The 18,894-nt window shown below is 50.1% G+C and overlaps 1 protein-coding gene across 2 annotated transcripts; it reads right to left on the bottom strand.

The window, feature by feature from the left end:
- Positions 1-710: 710 nt before the first annotated feature.
- On the bottom strand, positions 711-3,679 carry LTC4S (leukotriene C4 synthase). Of its 2 annotated transcripts, none has more exons than XM_040241423.1 (5): positions 3,518-3,679; positions 1,495-1,594; positions 1,318-1,388; positions 1,138-1,219; positions 711-937 (listed from the first exon to the last, which is right to left on the bottom strand). In XM_040241423.1, the coding sequence occupies exons 1-5, from the start codon at positions 3,573-3,575 to the stop codon at positions 796-798; spliced, it is 453 nt and encodes a 150-aa protein (XP_040097357.1). In that variant the 5' UTR covers positions 3,576-3,679; the 3' UTR covers positions 711-795. The 2 variants fall into 2 exon arrangements, with proteins under 2 accessions (XP_040097357.1, XP_040097356.1); XM_040241422.1 differs by having other exon boundaries at positions 1,495-1,577; positions 3,518-3,655.
- Between the last annotated feature and the right edge of the window lie 15,215 nt (positions 3,680-18,894).

The raw sequence follows: 18,894 nt of genomic DNA, 5'->3' as shown, positions 1-18,894 counted from the left end.
CCATGGACTGTGGCCCGCCAGGCTCCTCTGTCCTTGGGATTCTCCAGGCAAAAATTTTGGAGCACTCCAATCAACCAAATTGATTACATTCATCGTCTTTCCCAGCTCTACCGGCTGCAGCAGGTTGCCCGCAACACCTGTGCTCAGTCGCGCCCGACTCTGGTGACCCCATCCCACCACGCTCCTCTGTCCATGGGATTTTCAAGGCAACAATAGTGGAGTGGATTGCCATTTCCTCCTCTAGGGGACCTTCCCTACCCAGAGATGGAACCCATGTTTACTGTGTCTCCTGCAACAGCAAGTGAATTCTTTACCACTGTGCACCTAGGCATCTAGATGCTGGTAACCCAGTACTGATCCCAAAAAGTCCCTTGTGTTGGCTGTGAAGGCCAGGGTACACGGAATAGGGCGGCTGAGGGTCAGCGGAGAGGCAGGATTCATAGGAGAGGGACAGGCGAGGAAAGCACTGACCGCAGGGAGAAGCCCTGGGTGAGCATCAGCGAGAAAGGGCGCCTGCGCCCCGAGCGTGTGCCTCCGGGGTCTGGGAACAGGACAGGACCCGGGACCTAATCGAGCTCCTCCGGGGCGGGGGGGTGGGGAGGGGCGGCCTCGTGCCTTCCGCAGCCCCGCCTCCGCCCGGCAGCCGAAGTTAGGCCCCTGCAGGCTCTACAACCCGCATTGCGCGACACATTTCGACCGAGAGAGTGCACTCGGGGTCCTGTCATGGACGCTTTAATGAGAAACTGGAGGAGGCTCCGGCTCAACTGCAGCTCCGTCGTCCATGCGTCCTCTGTCTCAGGCCCTCAGCAGCAGTTTCCGGAGCTGTCCAAGGAGCGTGGCGCGCAGCACGGCCGGGAGGAAGTGGGCGAGCAGGCCAAGGGCCGCCAGGGCCACGAGAAGCCAGAGCGCGCGCGCGCTCGCGTACAGCGGGGCCAGCCTGCGAGTGGGGCTCAGCGGCGGCGGGGCAGGACGCCGACCCCAGCCCGACCCCACGGCCCGCCTCCACCGGGAGCCCGCCCACTGGACCCCAAAAGGGACCCGCCTCCAACCAGCAGCCCGGTCCCGCCCGCGCCCCGCTGGCGGCCTCGGTCGTCACCGCCCTGCCCATCTACCACCTTTCCCCGCCCCGCTTCTCACCTCTGCTGCGCAGAGCGCGCGTAGCCCTGGAAGTAGCGGAGGCGCGCGAACAGGTAGACCAGACCGCACAGTGCCGCCGCGCCTGGGGCAGGGCGGGGGACGGCGGGGCAGGCTGAGGTGAGCCCGCCGCTGCAGGGACCCCCAGGCTCCAGTGCGCGCGCCCCTAGCCCACGTCCAAACCTTCGTGAAAGAAGATGCCGGCCACCCAGAGCGTGGCGAGGAACAGCGGGAAGTACTCGCTGCAGTTCACTCTGCGGAGCGGGCGGGGCAGCATGAAGGCGCCGGCCCGCTCCCTCAGAGCCTGCCCGCCCCGGGGCTGCCTCGCTGCCCACCCCGCGCCCTCCCGCCGCGGCTCACTGGGCTCGGTAGATACGCTCGAACTCCGGCGGGCCGGTGGTGAGCGGCGGAGACACGCGGAAGGCTCTGCGCGCCGAGATCACCTGCAGAGAGAAGTAGGCTGGGGACGGAGGTGTTGCAGGAGTCAGACTCGGCACCCTGACTCCCGGCCTGGCTGCCCGTCTTTGATCCCTGCTCCACGCCCTGCTCGTGGAGACTCCCCTTTAAAGCCCAGCATAAGAGGACCGCCGGACCCCGCTCGTCTCCGGTGTCCACGACGCTCAAGAGGGAGGACAGGGTGTGGGCCTGGGGCTCTGAGAGGTCCTGCCCAGCCCGGTGAGTGTAGGAGGAAGGGATGACACACCGCAGGACACCTGCCCCCGAAAGGACTTTGCTCCTGAATTAGTTTGACTTGCAAAACACAAGCAGACACCCAATTCCCACCCTCTAGGCATGGACTGTGACCCACGGCCTTGGACTGGGAGTCCCGCTTAAAGGCAGTGTTCGTCGCTCAGTCCTGACTCTTTGAGACCCCATGGACTGTAGCCCACCAAGCTCCTTTGTCCAAGGGATTTTCCAAGCAAGAATACTGGAGTGGGTTGCCATTTCCTTCTCCAGGGGATCTTCCCGACCCAGAGATCGAACCCAGGTCTCCAGTATTGCAGGCAGGTTCTTTACCAACTGAGCCACTGTTGGCTGCATCCTTCCAGCTTCAAGGGAGTACACACCTGGGGCCATCGTCCCTGCTCCCCCAACCACAGAGTTCACCAAGAGGGACCTCCTGGATTGCTGTGCCTGCAAACTGTGGTGTCCGGTCCTGCCTCGGTTTCTCTGTTCAGCCCGTCTGGACCCTGCCTCAGTCGGGGTCTAGATAACCTCTCCTCTGCCCGCAGGTGGTTAACAGCTGGGACTCTTCTAGTCCAACTCCAAACCACCGGCCTCTGCCCCTCTGCCTTCCGACACCAATGGGTACAGAGAGAGTGGGGGCTGACTCTCGAGAGCCTGCGTGCGCAGGAACCCTTCTACTTGGTCGCAGGCCAGGTGCCCACCACACACACAGTTGCAGTACTGGGTGTCTCCAACCATCTTCCTGCAAGTTGTGTGGCTCTGATGCCCTTGGTGCCAGGCTTCCTGTAGGGCTCAACCTGAGTGCACTGTGAATACCGAGGGTGGCCTTGCCAGGACCGTGCAAGGCCTGGAGGGCGGCCCGGTGGCTACCTGAGGAGGACCTGATGGGTGAGCTCGCTGGTATGGCTGGAGATAAACTCAGTCTGTCTGCTCAGCGGCTCCAGGGCCCCTGCCTCAGGCTGTGTCTTGTCCTAGGGCATGTCTGTCCCAGGAATATGTCTTCTAGGGCCAATCTGAAAAGAGCACTCAGCAGGCTCCTTTGGGGGTTTCAGCCCGGTCCAGCTTCACACGGTTCCAGGATAAAGAGAGTGCCTTTGAAGGCAGGGCCAGGGGATGGGGTCCTCCCACTGGGACACCCAGAGAAGAGACAGTTGGAGAGGGCAGCGGTCATCTAGAGTAGGGCTGCCTCAGGCCCATGGCTGTCCCACTTCTACACCCAACATCAGAACGTCCATTCATGCTGGCACCCTGCCCTCCTGCTCAGGTTAACATGGCTGGATGCCCCACTTTCTCACTGAAAGCCCTGCCCGCCTCCAGGGCTCTTTATGCTGCTCAGGGGACCACCCCCAGCCCCAAGCCTACCTCACTCATCCCTCAGATGCCTTTTTCCATTTCCCTCCCCATCCCCTAGGTCAGGCACCTCTAAGCCGTCATCCCTGCCCAGAGTTTCACAGTTTGCCCTGAAGACACCCTTCCAGGGTCTCTCCCCTTCCCACTTGGGGAAAGTGCCAGGCCTTCAGCCCTGGAGCATCCCTTCCTCTGGGGCCAGCAGAGCTCGAGTCCTGGGAGTCTGGGCTGTCCCTCACCTAGGCCTGGCCTTTCCAGCACTCCCCCAACCCTGCCCAGAGCCTGGAAGGAGGAAGGCAGACCGCAGGGGTCCGAGGCCCACCCACCTCCCGAGCAGGAGCCAGCCCACCTTGCAGCAGCACGCCCAGGAGGGTGACAGTGGCCAGAAGGGCTGCCTCGTCCTTCATGGTGGCGGCGGCTCTGGTAGGCCAGGCTGGCCTGTGAGCGGATTATCTGCGAGGCTTTATCACCCTCGCCTGCTGCTCGGAGGCTGGCCCCGGAGAGGAAGAGTGGCCCGCTCTCCCCGCCCCTCCTCAGTGGCTGCGAGGGTGAGGAGGGGTGTGGCCTCAGCCTGGGAGAGCCTGGGCAGCTGACCAGGCGGAAACAGGACCTCATGGAGCCTGGGTGGGAGAGAGTGGTTGCCTGGGGACAGCCCAGCCTCCTCCTCCCAGTCCTTTTGGCCCTTATTGGCCTAGCCTTGTGCTGGCAGAACTCAAACTGTCCACCCTAGGCTTGCTTCAGCTGCCAGGTCACCCGAGTGTTCCCAAAGGCCCCACAACCACAGCAGACCCCACCTGGCCCTCCAGACCTCCTCCTGTCCAGGCTCTCATCTCAGGAATCGAGAGGCTCCTACTTGAACCACCCATTGCCACCACTTCCCAAGCCCCATTCATTCTCAAATCCACCCCCCGTGCCGCCTTCCAAGGCCCACCCTGCCTCAGTCGCCTCTTGCTTGGCCACAGGTCACGGTCTCCTCATGCACTCCCGGCCCTGGCCCCCTATCAACCCACTCCTGTATCTCCCGCTCCCCAGCTGGGGTTGTTTTATAACATGCAGCTCTGACTACAAGGTACTCCAAGCACCCAATCCGCACCGGGCACAGCCAAGTCCCTTCCAGAAAACCTGATGTCCATCAGTTCTACAGCTGCCTGAGCTCCATTCACGTGGGCCATCCCAAAGGGCACTGGGCTGACCTGGTCAGCCCCCTCGGGATGGCTGAACCTGTCCTCTCTGGGCCTCTGGCCCTGGTACCCACAGTCACCTGCCATTTCTGCCTGCCCAGCACCCCTCTTCGTGAAGCCTCAGCTCTGCCCATACTCATCTTCTGAGCCCTGGACAGAGCCGCCTCCCACCCCTGGGCCTGCGGGACAGACACGCGGGCCAAAACTGCCTGTGGGGGCCAGGGCTGACCCAAGATGGTGAGCCGGAGTCCTGGCAACTTCCTTAGAACTTTGGGGAAGGGAGCTCGGAATGGGAGGGAGATTCCTGAGGGCAACTTCCAGCCTCTCGCCATCCTGAGGAAGATGGAGCCAACACAGGGCTAGGCTGTGAGAGGAGAGGCAGCTTACGTCCTGAAGGCCTGGGGCCGCCTTGCCTGAAACAACCCCCTGACTGTTCAGCTTTTCCATTTTGTAAAACGGTCACTTCTCCTTTTTGCTGAAGTTGGTTTGAAGTGGGTTTTGGTCAGTGGCGACAGAGTCCAGACTGGCACACGAGCTCAGGCAGAAGCAAGCGGCACAAGCCATGCTGTGGGAGGGACAGAGCAGCTGGGTTCTGGGGCAGCCCCTGCTGCACCGGCTGGCGGGCTGCCAGGATGCCCTGGCACCCCTTTGCCTGGTCCCCACTGGAGAGTCTCCTTGTATCATGGTGCTGTGACCTGGGGAGCTCCACCCTCGCTGCCCAAGCCTGGGTTCCAGCCTGACAGCTTTGTTGCCTGTTAGGCTCCCCAAGAATTCCCTTTGGCCTCTCATCACCTGCTCAACACCCAGCGAATGCCCTTTGTCCATCATTGTCCCCCTAGAACCAGCTGCACACCAGCTGGGATTGGTAGCAGCTCCTCAGGAGCAGGGCTGGGTCTCCAAGTCTGTGCTCCGCTTTGGACGAGTCTTCCCGTAGCAGTTAGCAGGTGCTGTGTGGTGTGGAAATGACTGAAACAGAGACAGAAGTACCAGGGAGCAGATGCCGGATGCGTCCTCCAGCTCTCTCCACCAGTTCAGCCCCTTCTAGGACCCCTGCTCTGGTCTTTCCTCCAGCCCTAGACAGGCTCCCTGAAGGGTGGGACATGTGCGCCACGGGTGGGCCAGTGTCCACATGAACTTATGTGTCTCCATGCTGCGATCCCATCAGTCAAGGTGTTTACGATTGTTGTGAAGCTCGTCCATGGGCCTCTGTGTCTATATGCGTCTCTGCACATGTTCAGGCTGTCTTCTCTGACAAGCTCTCATTTCCTCTGAGGCCGAGACAGACTCTGTTCTGAGCTGGCAGCAGGAAGCTGAGGCCTAATTATCAGCTTCTGAGGAAGTCCCTGGGCAGATGTCCAGGCAACAGCTGGGGGCTCAGCCCCTGAAACCCTCTCCAGATCTCTTGATCTGCACCTCCCTCTCTCTGAGCTTCCCCAGTCTCTCAGGGTTGGGCCTTGCTCAGGCTGACAGAGGTCAAGCCTAAGGCCTTCCATGCAGAGGCCACCCACTCACCCTCCTTAGCAGCCAGCCCTGGAAGTGCCAACATTGAAGGGAAGTGAAAAAGCTCCTCCCTAAACCCCTGCAGAAACCCTAAGATCATGGCATCCAGTCCCATCACTTCATGGCAAATAGATGGGGAATCAATGGAAACAGTGACAGATTTTATTTTCTTTGGCTTCAAAATCACTGCATGTGGTGACTGCAGCCATGAAATGAAAAGACGCTTGCTCCTTGGAAGAAAAGCTGTGACCAACCTAGATAGCATATTTAAAAGCAGGGACATTACTTTGCCAACAAATGTCCGTCTAGGCTATGGTTTTTCCAGTAGTCAAGTATGGATGTGAGAATTGGACCATAAAGAAAGCTGAGTGCCGAAGAATTAATGCTTTTGAACTGTGGTGTTGCAGAAGACTCTTGAGAGTCCCTTGGACTTCAAGGAGATCAAACCAGTCCATCCTAAAGGAAATCAGTCCTGAATATTCGTTGGAAGGACTGATGCTGAGGCTGAAGCTTCAATAGTTTGGCCACCTGATGCGAAGAAACAACTCATTAGAAAAGACCCTGATGCTGGGAAAGATTGAAGGCAGGAGGAAAAGGGAATGACAGAGGATGAGATGGTTGGATGGCATCACCGATTCAGTGGACATGAGTTTGAGCCAGGTCCAGGAGTTGGTGATGGACAGGGAAGCCTGGCGTGCTGCAGTCCGTGTGGTTGCAAAGAATCAGACACAACTGAGCGACTTAACTGAACTGAAACCCCTGCAGGCCACGCCTCAGTGACTCAGGCCTATGCCCCTGTGCTAGCCCCTACTTTTCCCTGAAGAACATCCTGGAAACTGAGCTCACCAAGGACCTCTGGAAATGGAAAGGCCAGCCAAACCATTCTGTTGAAACCACAGTCTCAGTACCATGGACAAGCATAAGCAGTGCACGATTCAGACCCCAAGCTTAAGTTTAAAAAAAAGGATTTATTTTGAAATTATTTTACTTACCAAAAAAGTTGCAAAAATAGCACACATTTCCTATCACCCAGCTTCCTCTAATGTTAAAATCTTATATAATTATAATTCAATTATGTAAACTCAGAAATTAACATTGATACAATACTATCAGCCATTTACAAATCTTATTCAAGTTTCACCCAGGGTCCTAATAAAATATTAATAGTACAAAGACCTCTAAAACATTATGCAAAATTGTGGCAGACTCAAAACACACATCATTCAGTTCTCTTTATACAAAATGTCCAGAAAAGACAATCCATGGAAACAGATAACAGATCACTGTTGGCCCAGGGCTGGGAGCATCGCTGGGATGGAGCTGCTGTTCGGTCGCTAGGTCCTCTCTGACTCTTTGCAGCCCCATGGACTGCAGCATGTCAGGCTTCCCTGTCCTTCACTGTCTCCTGGACAGTCCATCGAGTCAGTGATGCTGTCTAACCGTATCATCCTCCGCCGCCCTCTTCAACTTTTGTCCTCAATCTTTCCCAGGATCAGGGTCTTTTCCAGTGAGTCAGCTCTTCTCTTTGCATCAGAATGCCAAAGTATGGGAGCTTCAGCATCAGTCCTCTAGGACAGGCTGGTTTGGTTTCCTTGCTGTCCGAGGGACTCTCAAGAGTCTTCTCCAGCACCACAGTTCAAAAGCATCAGCGCTCAGCCTTCTTTATAGTCCAACACTCACATCCGTACATGACCACCGGCAAAACCATAGCTTTGACTAGACAGACCTTTGTCAGCAAAGTGATGCCTCTGCTTTTGAATGCACTTGTCTAGGTTTGTCATAGCTCTTTTTCCAAGGAGCGAGCATCTTTTAACTTCATGGTTGCAGTCACCATCTGCAGTGATTTTGGAGTCCTAGGAAAGAAAAATCTGTCACTGCTTCCACTTTTTCCCTTTCTATTTGCTATGAAGTTATACAACCAGATGCCATGATCTTAGTTGTTTTTTTTTTTTTTATGTTGAGCTTTAAGCCAGATTTTTCTCTTTTCTCTTTCACCCTCATCAAGAGGCTCTTGAGTTCCTCTTTGCTTTCTGCCATTAGAGTGGTATCACCTACATATATGAAGTTGTTGATACTTTTCCTAGCAATCTTGATTCCATCCAATCCAGCATTTTGCACAATGTAATCTGGATAGAAGTTAAATAAGCAGGATAACAATATACACCTGTGTCATACTCCTTTCCCATTTTTGAACCAGTCAGTTTTTCCACGTAAGGTTGTAACAGCTGCTTCTTGACCCACATACAGGAGACAGGTAAGGTGGTCTGGTATTCTCGTATCTTTAAGAATTTTCCAGTTTGTTGTGATCCACACAGATGATGAAAGTGTTCTAAAACTGAACTGTGGTGAAGTTTGAACAAGTCAGTTAAATTTACCAAAAAGCACTGAATTTCACATTTAGGACAGGTGAATGTTATGGTATGTAAATTATACCTCACTAAAATTGCTTTTAAAAAACAGTACAAAGAGAGGAGCTTCCCAGGTGGGCCAGTGCTTTAGACGCCACAGTTCCACCACAGGGGGTGCAGGTTCCATCCCTGGTGAGGGAACGAATACCCCACATGGTGTGCAGCTTGGCCAAAGCATTAAAAAAAATAGTACAAAGGAGGCTTGTAAACCCTTCCCCTAGCTTCTTCAAAAGTTCTCACATTACATAACAATGGTACTGTGATTAAATCAGACTAACATTGATCTCAGACTGACAGTTAACCTACAGACCTTAGCCGCATTTCAGCGTGTCATTCCATAACATCCTTTCTCTGGACCAGGATCGTGTGTCCTCCAGTCTGAGCCATCGGGATGGGTCCTCAGTGTGTCTTCATCTTTTATCATGTCAGCACTGCTGTGGAATGTGAGTTCTTTTGTAGATGACCCTCAGTTTGGATTTTCTGATGTCTTTACCTGATGAGACTGAGGTTATTCATTTGGGCAAGAATGCCACGGAAGAGATGTGCCCACAGTTCTTACCACAACCCTAAGCTTTACGCACAAAGAAATAACATTCAGGATGACGTCACCTCTTGCTCCTGACTTAGCCCCCTTGTTCCCAGCTCGTGCTCTACACTGGGATTCACGGCTCAACAGTTCACGGCTCTGAACTTGGCCCTTGTCAGTGTGATTCTGTTTGGGCTCCTGGGGTCCCTTACGTACCCCCAGGGTCTCTGAGCACCCTTCCCTGGCAACCCTGTCCCTCTCTGTGTTCCTTGTTGGATTTCCACCTCCCTACCCTTCCAGGAGTACCTGGGAGGAGATGACTGGTCCCCAAGCCCTGCCCATGTGACGTAGATGCTCAGATAAACATAACTAACCATGAATGAGCAAGTGAGTGGCTACCCAGGCGGCCTGGCTGCCTTTCTGGTCTCCCCCTGGAAACCATGGAACTTTCTGCCAGCTCTACAGTTTTATCTTCTCCATGCCATGTGATTGGAATCACAGTAGCCTTTTCAGATGGGGTTCTCTCACTTAGTAGTGTGCATTTAAAGCTCCTCCATGTAGCTCACTTATTTTCAGTGCTGAATCATATCCCATCGTCTCAGTGTGCCAGTTTATTTATCCGTTCACTACTGAAGGACCTCTTGGTCGTCTTCGGGTTTCAGCAGTTATGAATAAAGCTGCTGTAGACATCGGTTCTGTGTGCAGGTCTTTGCGTGGATGTAAGTTCTCAGCTCATTTTGGTAAACACCAAAGACTGTGACTGTGGGATCATATGTAAGAGTCTATTTAGTTTAGTCAGAAACCAGCCGGCTGTTCTCAAAGCGGCTGCACCCCCACCAGCAATGGGCGAGAGCTCCTGTGCTCCACGTCCTCCCCGGTACTCAGTGGTGTCAGCACTCTGGATTTTGGCCATTCCAGAGCGTCTGCAGCGGTATCTCGTCATTTTGATTTGCATTCCCTGATGACGTGTGATGCGGAACACCTCTTCATGTGCTTATTCGCCATCTGTATGCCCTCTGGTGAGGTGTGTGTCAAGGTCTTTGACCTTTTTTTAAAAAATCGAGTTGTTTTCTTATTGCTGCGTTTTAAGTTCTTGGTATACTTTGGGTACTAGTCCTTCATCAGATGTATCAGATGACCAGCCTTTTCAACAGATGCTGCTGGGACACAGGACATACAGAGGTGCATAAACAGCCTTGCATTCTTATCTCACACATATCAGAGAAGTAGATCAAAATGGGTCATACTCTGAATTGTAAAGCCTAAAGCAACACCAGTTTCTTGAAGAAAACACAGGAGAAAGAATTTGCGACCTTGGCTTAGGCAAAAGTTTCTTAGAACAAACACCAATGATCCATAACGGGAAAAGAATGAATTAAACTTCATCAAAATTTAAAATTTTTGCTCAAACATACTACTAGAATTAAAAGGCAATCCATAGACTCAGGGCAAATATTTGCAAACATATGTTTGATGAAGGACCTGTAACCAGAATATATAAAGAACTCTCGTGGGATCGCATGTAATGTTTAAAGATATTGGATCGCTATTGAATCACTATAAGTCAATTATATTTTTTTTAAAAAAACTTTCCCATCTTGATAGCAAGAACATTTACCTGGGTAAACTGGGTAGACCCCTTTTGGGAAGAATGGAGGAAAGACTGACCAGGCATTGCAGTTTTCACAAGGGGCCTGGTGTTGACTTCAGTCAGTAGGTTCTGGGTCTGAGAACTAATTAAGGTCTGGAAATGGGATACAGGATTATGAATTTGCAAGCAGGTTGCAAGGACATCAGTCTCAGGACTGTTAGCTGTTTCTCATACACTGCCAACCACCTCATGTGACCACGCCGATGAAGCATGCAGGAACCAGGGAACTGAAGCAACTAACCTGGCTTCCTGCTTGTCCATCTTTCTTGGCTGCAGCTGTCCAGCGGTCCATTTCTCCCCCGACTAGGAACATTTTTCTGGGAGCTGCCCCTCCCATCCCAGCATCCTGATCTTGCTGACCGTCATGGTCATCAGTGACACTTGGTTTCTGACAGTTCTGTGCTGCCATCTAACCTCTTTCATTTCTTTTTTTTCAATTAAGCATTTATTTTAAAATTTCCAAATTTCTAGCCTCTGGTATTTCTGACTCTCATCATTTCTGTCTTTCCAATGGAACCCAGTTCTATAATGTCACTTCCTGTTCCCCGTCGCAGACTGTAGAAGCTTCTGAGCAACGCTTATGCCCCCATCCCTAGAGCATCCGTTGTTGCCTTGGTAAATGGCATGCTCTAAGGAAAGAGGGATACATACTTGGGTCTTTGAGGAGAGTGGGACACAGAACTGATTTAACACTGACATCCAGGGACCTGAAGCACCATCACTGACTTCCTTCTTGGTGCGGAGGTGGGGGAACAACCTAGGAGTCAGGTGACAATCCGAGCATACTCTGGCTTCCCAAATAGAGTCCCAGCCCGGGTCTTTTTCACATGAACCACTGGGTCCAAGACCCCTGAGTCAATTCCCTGGTTCCTGTATGCTTCATCAGCGTGGTCACATGAGGTGGCTGGCAGTGTATGAGAAACAGCTAACAGTCCTGAGACTGATGTCCTTGCAACCTGCTTGCAAAGCATCTGGGAACTTAGATTTTGGGAGGGTTCCCACCACTGATAAAAATGGCTCACTGTGTCAAAATTGTTTGGGTTTATGTTGAACACCTGCTTTCTTTTTGGAGCCTGGACTCTTAGTCCATGCCAGCAGAGGGCACCTGCGTGACCTGCTGCCAACAAAAACCTTGGTGCTGAGTCTCTTATGAGTTTCCCCAAGTGGCAGCTTTCCACCTGTGTTTGTCATCATTGCTGGGAAAATTAAGCGAATCCTGTGTGTCTTCACTGACAAGGGACTCTTGGCAGCTTGAGTCGTGGGTCCTTATATTGATGACATGGTGTGAATTGACCTGGTGAGCAGGAAGTGTTGACCTGGTGAGCAGGAAGTGTTACCAAAGCATCAAGGCTTTGGTAAGACGCAGGCACTCCGGAGGGTCGGGGGCTTGTCCCCTTGGTGAGGTCACCAGGCAGTGGCATCTCAGACGTCCCCTTGGAGCTAAATACAGGCCATTGCACTTTGCACCTCCTATCATGATGCATGATGAGAGGAAGAGAAACCTAGGTTTTGGAGGTGGCATATCCCATACCCGGGGACCCTGCAGAGACACACACACCAGGTGACACAGAAGGCTGTCAGCTGTGAATAGGGCCACAGGAAGGAAAGGCCTTTGCGGCAGGGCAAGCAGATGCTGCTTGGCCCACAAGACTCCGCAGGTTCCCAAGACTACAGGGTCTGCAGTGGACACAGAGATGTGGCGTGTCCCTGGCGAGCCCCAGCAGAGTCTTAGCTCACCTTCAGGCTGTTCAGTCGCTCATTTGTGTCCGACTCCTTTGTGTTTCCACGCACTGTAGCCTGCCAGGCTCCCCTGTCCGTGGGATTCTCCAGGCAAGAGTACTGGAGTGGGTTGCTATTTCTTTCTCCAGAGGATCTTCCCAACCCAGGGATCGAACCCATGTCTCCTGCATCGACAGGCGGGTTCTTTACCACTCAGCCCCCAGGGAGGCCCATTCTCCTACCTTCCTTATTGTCAAAGTTTGATAACTTTCACACTGACATCTTTAATCCACTTGGAATTAAGTTGCTTTTTATGTCAGATTGGGGTTGCATTTTTGCCCCAAAACTGTTTTTAACATAATTTTATACTTAAAGCTTGCAAAGAAGAATATAAAGAATTTCAATATAGCCTTAACCCAGGTTTCCATTGTTTTACTATATTTATCTGTCTCTGGTCTCTCTCTCTCCATACCCACAGACACACACAGAAACATACACACACACACACATATTATCCTTCTGAGCCATTTGAGGATAATTTGCAAACAAAATAGCCCTTTGTTCATCAGTACTTCTGTGTATATGAACATTCTCTTGTACAGCTAGAGTACAATGAGCAAAATCAGAAAATTAACATTAGGGCAATCGGCTTCCCTGGTGGCTCAGGGGTAAAGAATCCACCTGTCATTGTGGGAGATGCATGTTTGATACCTGGTCCCGGAAGACCCCCTGGAGAGGAAATGGCAACCCACTTTAATATTCTTACCTGGAAATTCCCATGTATAGAGGAGCCTGGCTGGCTATAGTCCAGGAGGTCACAAAAAGTTGGACACAATTTGGTGACGGAACAAGAACAACAGCAACAGTTGTCAATAAACCCAAATATTAAATCATTATGTTGTTACACTTGAAACTAATATAATGTTATGTCAATTAGATCTCAATTTTTAAAAGGTCAGTATCGTTATCTAATCAATAACACCTTAACCTGATGTTGCCAAGGGTCCCAATAGTGTTTTGTTTTGTTATTTATTTATTTGGCTGCGTCAATCTCAGCTGAGGCACTTGGGATAGCTTTGAAGTTTATTGGAGCATGCGGGATCTAGTTCCCTGACAAAGGAACCCAGGCCCCCAACATTGGGAGCGTGGAATCTTAGCCACTGGACGAGGGAAGTCGCCCAGTACTGTTTTTATGGACTCCAGGATTACATGTTGGGTTCAGCTGCCAAAAGTCTTCAGTCTCTTTTAGTATGAAACTGTTTATGAGTTTGTGCATCTTTCTTGGTCTTGCATGATCACAGATCACTTATTGTGCAGAGACCTACCTATTTAGGTTTATCTGAGGATTATAACTGATGACGCACTTTGGGCAGGAAAGTCAGAAGTGGTGTCCTCAGCACCAGTGATGTCAGCCTGGTGACGTTTACCTGTGCTCTTGGCTTGGTGTCTGCTGGTTTCTCTATGAGAACTGCAAGAACTCTCAGCCCACACACCCTGGAGAAAACCCTCACCCTAAAGGACTTTGCCCAAACTCAGCTTGAGGCTGTGCCCATCCCTGGGATGAGTGCTAGGAAAAGCTCTAGGCTGACACAAGAATTTACCGTTTGTTCCAGCCAACACCTAAAGTTAGGCTCCTGATTTCCCCGTTCTTAGAGTATTTATTTTAAAAAATCTATAATTTGTAAGAACTTCCTCTTTCCCTTTAAGATGTGTTTGTATCTCTTACATCCCAGCAGTGTCTTTCTCAAGGAGTGTCCTCCACTTGAAACTTCATAATCAGGAAGACAGGGGCCTCTTCTACCAGTCTTTGGGAGAGAGAGAAAATCTAACTTCAATAGTACCAGTTAGAGGAATGAATGGCCTAATCACTCTGACACTGGCCAATTTTCTTACCCGCTTTTTGTAATTTTTCACTTCCTGGATGCTGCTGGAGTCCTCGTTGCGTTACCTCCCCTGCTTGTTGTCTGACTTTATCTTTAACATTTTTTCCCCCACTGAAGTAAGTATTTTTGTAGAACCAGATTTTGAGAATATGTAAAAACTCCTGTTTCTTCTCCAACTTTCACCCCCCTATTTTAACAAGTATCAGTGATTCTTGCCTGAAGATGGTGGTCAAATATGATTTTCTAATTCCATCATTCTTTTTACCTTCATTACTAAGAAAGAACTTCCCCTTCTTCTCTATTTATTTACTTATCTGAATCATTGGGAACTCAAATTCTTAAATTAAAAATAAAATTTTATTTTACTTAATGGGTTATAATATTTTATTGCTATTATTTATTTTGATGTACATATTGTCTGAGATTTTGTCAGTGGGTTTCGGCTCCAAAATCACTGCAGATGGTGATTGCAACCATGAAATTAAAAGATGCCTACTCCTTGGAAGAAAAGTTATGACCAACCTAGATAGTATATTCAAAAGCAGAGACATTACTTTGCTGACTAAGGTCCGTCTAGTCAAGGCTATGGTTTTTCCAGTAGTCATGTATGGATGTGAGAGTTGGACTGTGAAGAAAGCTGAGTGCTGAAGAATTGATGCTTTTGAACTGTGGTGTTGGAGAAGACTCTTGAGAGTCCCTTGGACTGCAAGGAGATCCAACCAGTCCATTCTGAAGGAGATCCGTCCTGGGATTTCTTTGGAAGGAATGATGCTGAAGCTGAAACTCCAGTACTTTGGCCACCTCATGTGAAGAGTTGACTCATTGGAAAGGACTCTGATGCTGAGAGGGATTGGGGGCAGGAGGAGAAGGGGATGACAGAGGATGAGATGGCTGGATGGCATCACTGACTCAATGGACGTGAGTCTGAGTGAACTCCGGGAGATGGTGATGGACAGGGAGGCCTGGCGTGCTGTAATTCATGGGGTCACAAAGAGTCAGACACGACTGAGCACTGAACTGAACTGAACTGATGCCTTCAACAGGGCTTCCCAGCTGGCACTAGTGGTAAAGAACCTGCCTGCCAGAGCAGGAGACGTAGAGACCTGGGTTTCATCCCTGGATCGGGAAGATCCCCTGGAGAAGGAAGTGCAACCCACTCCAGTATTCTTGCTTGGACAATCCCATGGACAGAGGAGCCTGGAGGGCTACAATCCACAGGGTCGCAAAGAGCCGGACGCGACTGAAGTGACTCAGCATGCACGCACGGCATGTATGCCTTCAAACTGGCTTCTGTATCTTTAGACTTACACACGTCTTCCTTTGAGCCTGTCCTTGTTTTCCATTACAGTAAGATTCTCAGAATGCCTCCAAGTACTTCCCTTATTCCAGCACTGGAATCAGCCATTCCTCCAAGGACAAGAAGACCTATTCTTTTTAGTGGACAATGGTATTTAGAAGCCACAGTCTGGGCCCAGGTGTGCTCACCGCTAATATGGTATCATTGTGTCCATGCCTCCTTGGGAGAAAAAAACCGGGAAAGAGATATATGTATATACACACAGGTTGTGTGTGTATGTATATATAAATATATGTAATGTGTATATGTATATTTATGTGTGCAAACACACACACACATAGAGATGCATATATTTAGCTGTATCTCTATGTTAAAAACCGTGAGTTTGCACTGACAGTTTTAAATAGAAAACCACAGGGTTCATTCTATCGTTCCTCCTTTTCATAACTCCAAATTTCATCAATAGTAAAAATCTAGCTCCCATTACCCAAAATGTTATGTACATACTTGCACAGGCAAGAGTTCCAGAACTGCTAACTTTTGCCTCCAGAAACCTACAAGCTGGAGTCGCATATTTGTCTAGTTTTCTCTTTGTCTTCAGCCTGAAGGCATGTAGTCCAAATGATACATGTGTTTCTCATCCTTATCGACTTTATTTATTCTCTCTTTTTGATTTTTGAGAATATAAATATAAAACATTCATACATTTCCAAAAGTCTCCCCAGAGAAGGGTCTCTGCTGCCATCCCATCCCCACCCACACTCCCCTTCAGTTTCTAGTTTGTCTGCCCTGTGGTTTTCTTTCCGTCTTTCTTACTTTGCATATATGAGTAGACACATGCAAATTTTCTTATTTCCTCTTTTTTCTTACACAAAAGGTAACATAGTAGATATACTCTTCTGCACTTTGCCTTCTTTCCTAATTAAACACAGCTGAACATCCTGGACATCATGGTGAACCAGTTCATGGAGCTCGTCCTCATTCTTGCTGCTGTTGGTGACCCCATTGTGGGTGTTAGAGTTTATACACTGTAGCCTCTCAACACACGCATGTGGCTTCTGGGAAAGTAACATTTTCATTGTCGTGGGATTTCTCCTTCTAAGTGATTTTAAGCTCTCTTAAAACTGCCAAGTGGGGAATTTTGGTGAATGTCATCAAAAAGTCTTATTAGTGCTAATGTTGAAATCAGTATCGATATATTATAAAGATAGCTGGCTTTTACATTTCAACCAGGTGAATGTATTCACTATTCATAAAAATTAAATTTTATAAAATCATTATATTGAAAACACTTACTCACTGAAGCTTCAGTGGTAAATGCAAAATATTGGAGTGATCCTAACTGCCCATGCACCAGGAAAAGCCATGCCTGGACTTTGTGTCCATTCTAGGAGTCCATGGCTGGTGCCAAGGATATAAACCACAAGGACATAGAAACTGTCACAGACCAGACAGACTAAAGAGTCTTGGCGACTCACTGCAGTGTGATTCTGCGTGGGATCCTAGAACAGGGCAGAGCCATTTATTGAAATGTGGATGAACCTGTCCATTAGCTAACAGTCTTTGTTTCAGTATTAATTTCCTTTTTTTAACAATTGTACTGTTTTATAAAATATATTAACATATGGGGCAACTGGGAGAAGGCAGTGGCACCCCACTCCAGTACTCTTGCCTGGAAAATCCCATGGACGGAGGAGCCTGGAAGGCTGCAGTCCATGGGGTCGCTGAGGGTTGGACGTGACTGAGCGACTTCACTTTCACTTTTCACCTTCATGCATTGGAGAAGGAAATGGCAACCCACTCCAGTGTTCTTGCCTGGAGAATCCCAGGGACGGGGGAGCCTGGTGGGCTGCCGTCCATGGGGTCGCACAGAGTCGGACACGACTGAAGCAACTTAGCAGCAGTAGCAGCAGCAGCATGGGGCAACTGGATGGAGGAAGGGCATGTAAGCATTTTTGCACTATATAAAACAAATATTTCCTTATTTATTTAGCTTCATCAGGTCTTAGTTGAGGTGCACGGGGTCTTTACTGCATCATACGGGATCACGCCACAGGAGACTCTCTAGTTGTGGTGTGCAGGCTCAGCTGCCTGGTGGCATGTGGGATCTTAGTTCCCCAACAAGGGATTGAACCTGCATCCCCTGCATTGTAAGGCAGATTTTTCTTTTTAAGATTTATTTATTTTGGTTGCGGTGGGACTTTGCTGCTGTTCACAGGCTTTTCTCCAGCTGTGGCGAGTAGGGGCTGCTCTTTGTCATGGTGCTCAGGCTTCTCACTGCAGGGGCCTCTTGCACAGGCTTGAGGAGTGCAGCCGTGAGAGGCACGTGGGCTCAGTAGCTGTGGCATGCCGGCTCTAGAGCACTGGCTCAGTAGTTGTGGCCTGGGCTTAGTTGCTCTGAGACATGTGGGAGCTTCCTGGACCAGGGATGGAAGCCATGGCCTCTGCATTGGCAGGAGGATTCTTAACCACTAGCCCACCAGGGAAGCCCCCTTTGCACTATTTAAAAAAAAAACACACAAAACTTTATTGAGGTATATATATCAGAATATTCATCCATTTAAATTTACCCATTTGTGCAAGCATCATAATCTGATTTTAGAACATTTTCATCTCCCCATAAAGATCCCAGCCCCAGGCCACCACTGATCTGTTTTCTGGACATTTCGTATAAAGGGAACCATACAATATGTGGTTTTTCGGGTCTGCCACAGCTTTGCAAAATGTTTTTAGGTCTTTGTATTGTTTTCACAGCTCTTTTTGTAAGTCTGAAATGATTTAAAAATGAAAAGCAAGGGGGGCAAGGTGGGGGAGGAAGGAGAGAAAAGAAGAGGTGAATGTCTGCCTCTTTCCAGCATGGAAGGGGCCAACGTGCCACCAAGTGGCCGGCTGGTCTCCTTGAGGTCCCTGTCACTAGCAGGGTGGCCATTCAGCAGTGTCAGAGCTAAACAAGCCTTGGTGAGTTAGGGCAATGCTGCTGGGATCATGCAGAGCCCCCACCACTGGTCATAATAGCTTGTTTACTCATAAGCCCTTTTCCTCAGCACTGGGGTGGCTGACAGCAGAAGCCAGCTGACGTTTGTTGCTGCTGAAGTTTGAACTTGGCTGAGTTCGCAGCAGCCCAAGTCTTCTGCCAGGGGCTATCTGCTGTTCGCAGGGACCGCTGGATTAAATGAGCATATGTGAGGGGGACCAGCACCCTTGCATACACTCCACAGAACTCTCCAGTCAGAATACTGTAGTGGGTAGCCTTTCCCTTCTCCAAAGGATCTCCCCAACCCAGGGATCGAACCCAGGACTCCTGCATTGTGGGCGGATTCTTTCCCAGCTGAGCCACAAGGGAAGCCCAAGAATACTGGAGTGGGTAGCCTACCCCTTCTCCAACGGATCTTCCTGACCCAGGAATTGAGCTGGGGTCCCCTGCGTTGCAGGCAGATTCTTTACCAGCTGAGCCGCCAGAGAAGCCATAAGGCTTTTAGGGTGGTACGAATCTCAACTTTTCCCTCCAGAATGCAGTATTACTTTTTATACTCCTTTTGCTGGGAGAAGCAGTTTTCAAGG

The sequence above is a fragment of the Oryx dammah genome, unplaced genomic scaffold (genome assembly GCF_014754425.2).
Source record: "Oryx dammah isolate SB20612 unplaced genomic scaffold, SCBI_Odam_1.1 HiC_scaffold_5, whole genome shotgun sequence".
Lineage (NCBI taxonomy): Eukaryota > Metazoa > Chordata > Mammalia > Artiodactyla > Bovidae > Oryx > Oryx dammah.
The sequence above is the reverse complement of the archived record's forward strand: the minus strand, read 5'-3'. Positions and strand labels throughout refer to the sequence as shown.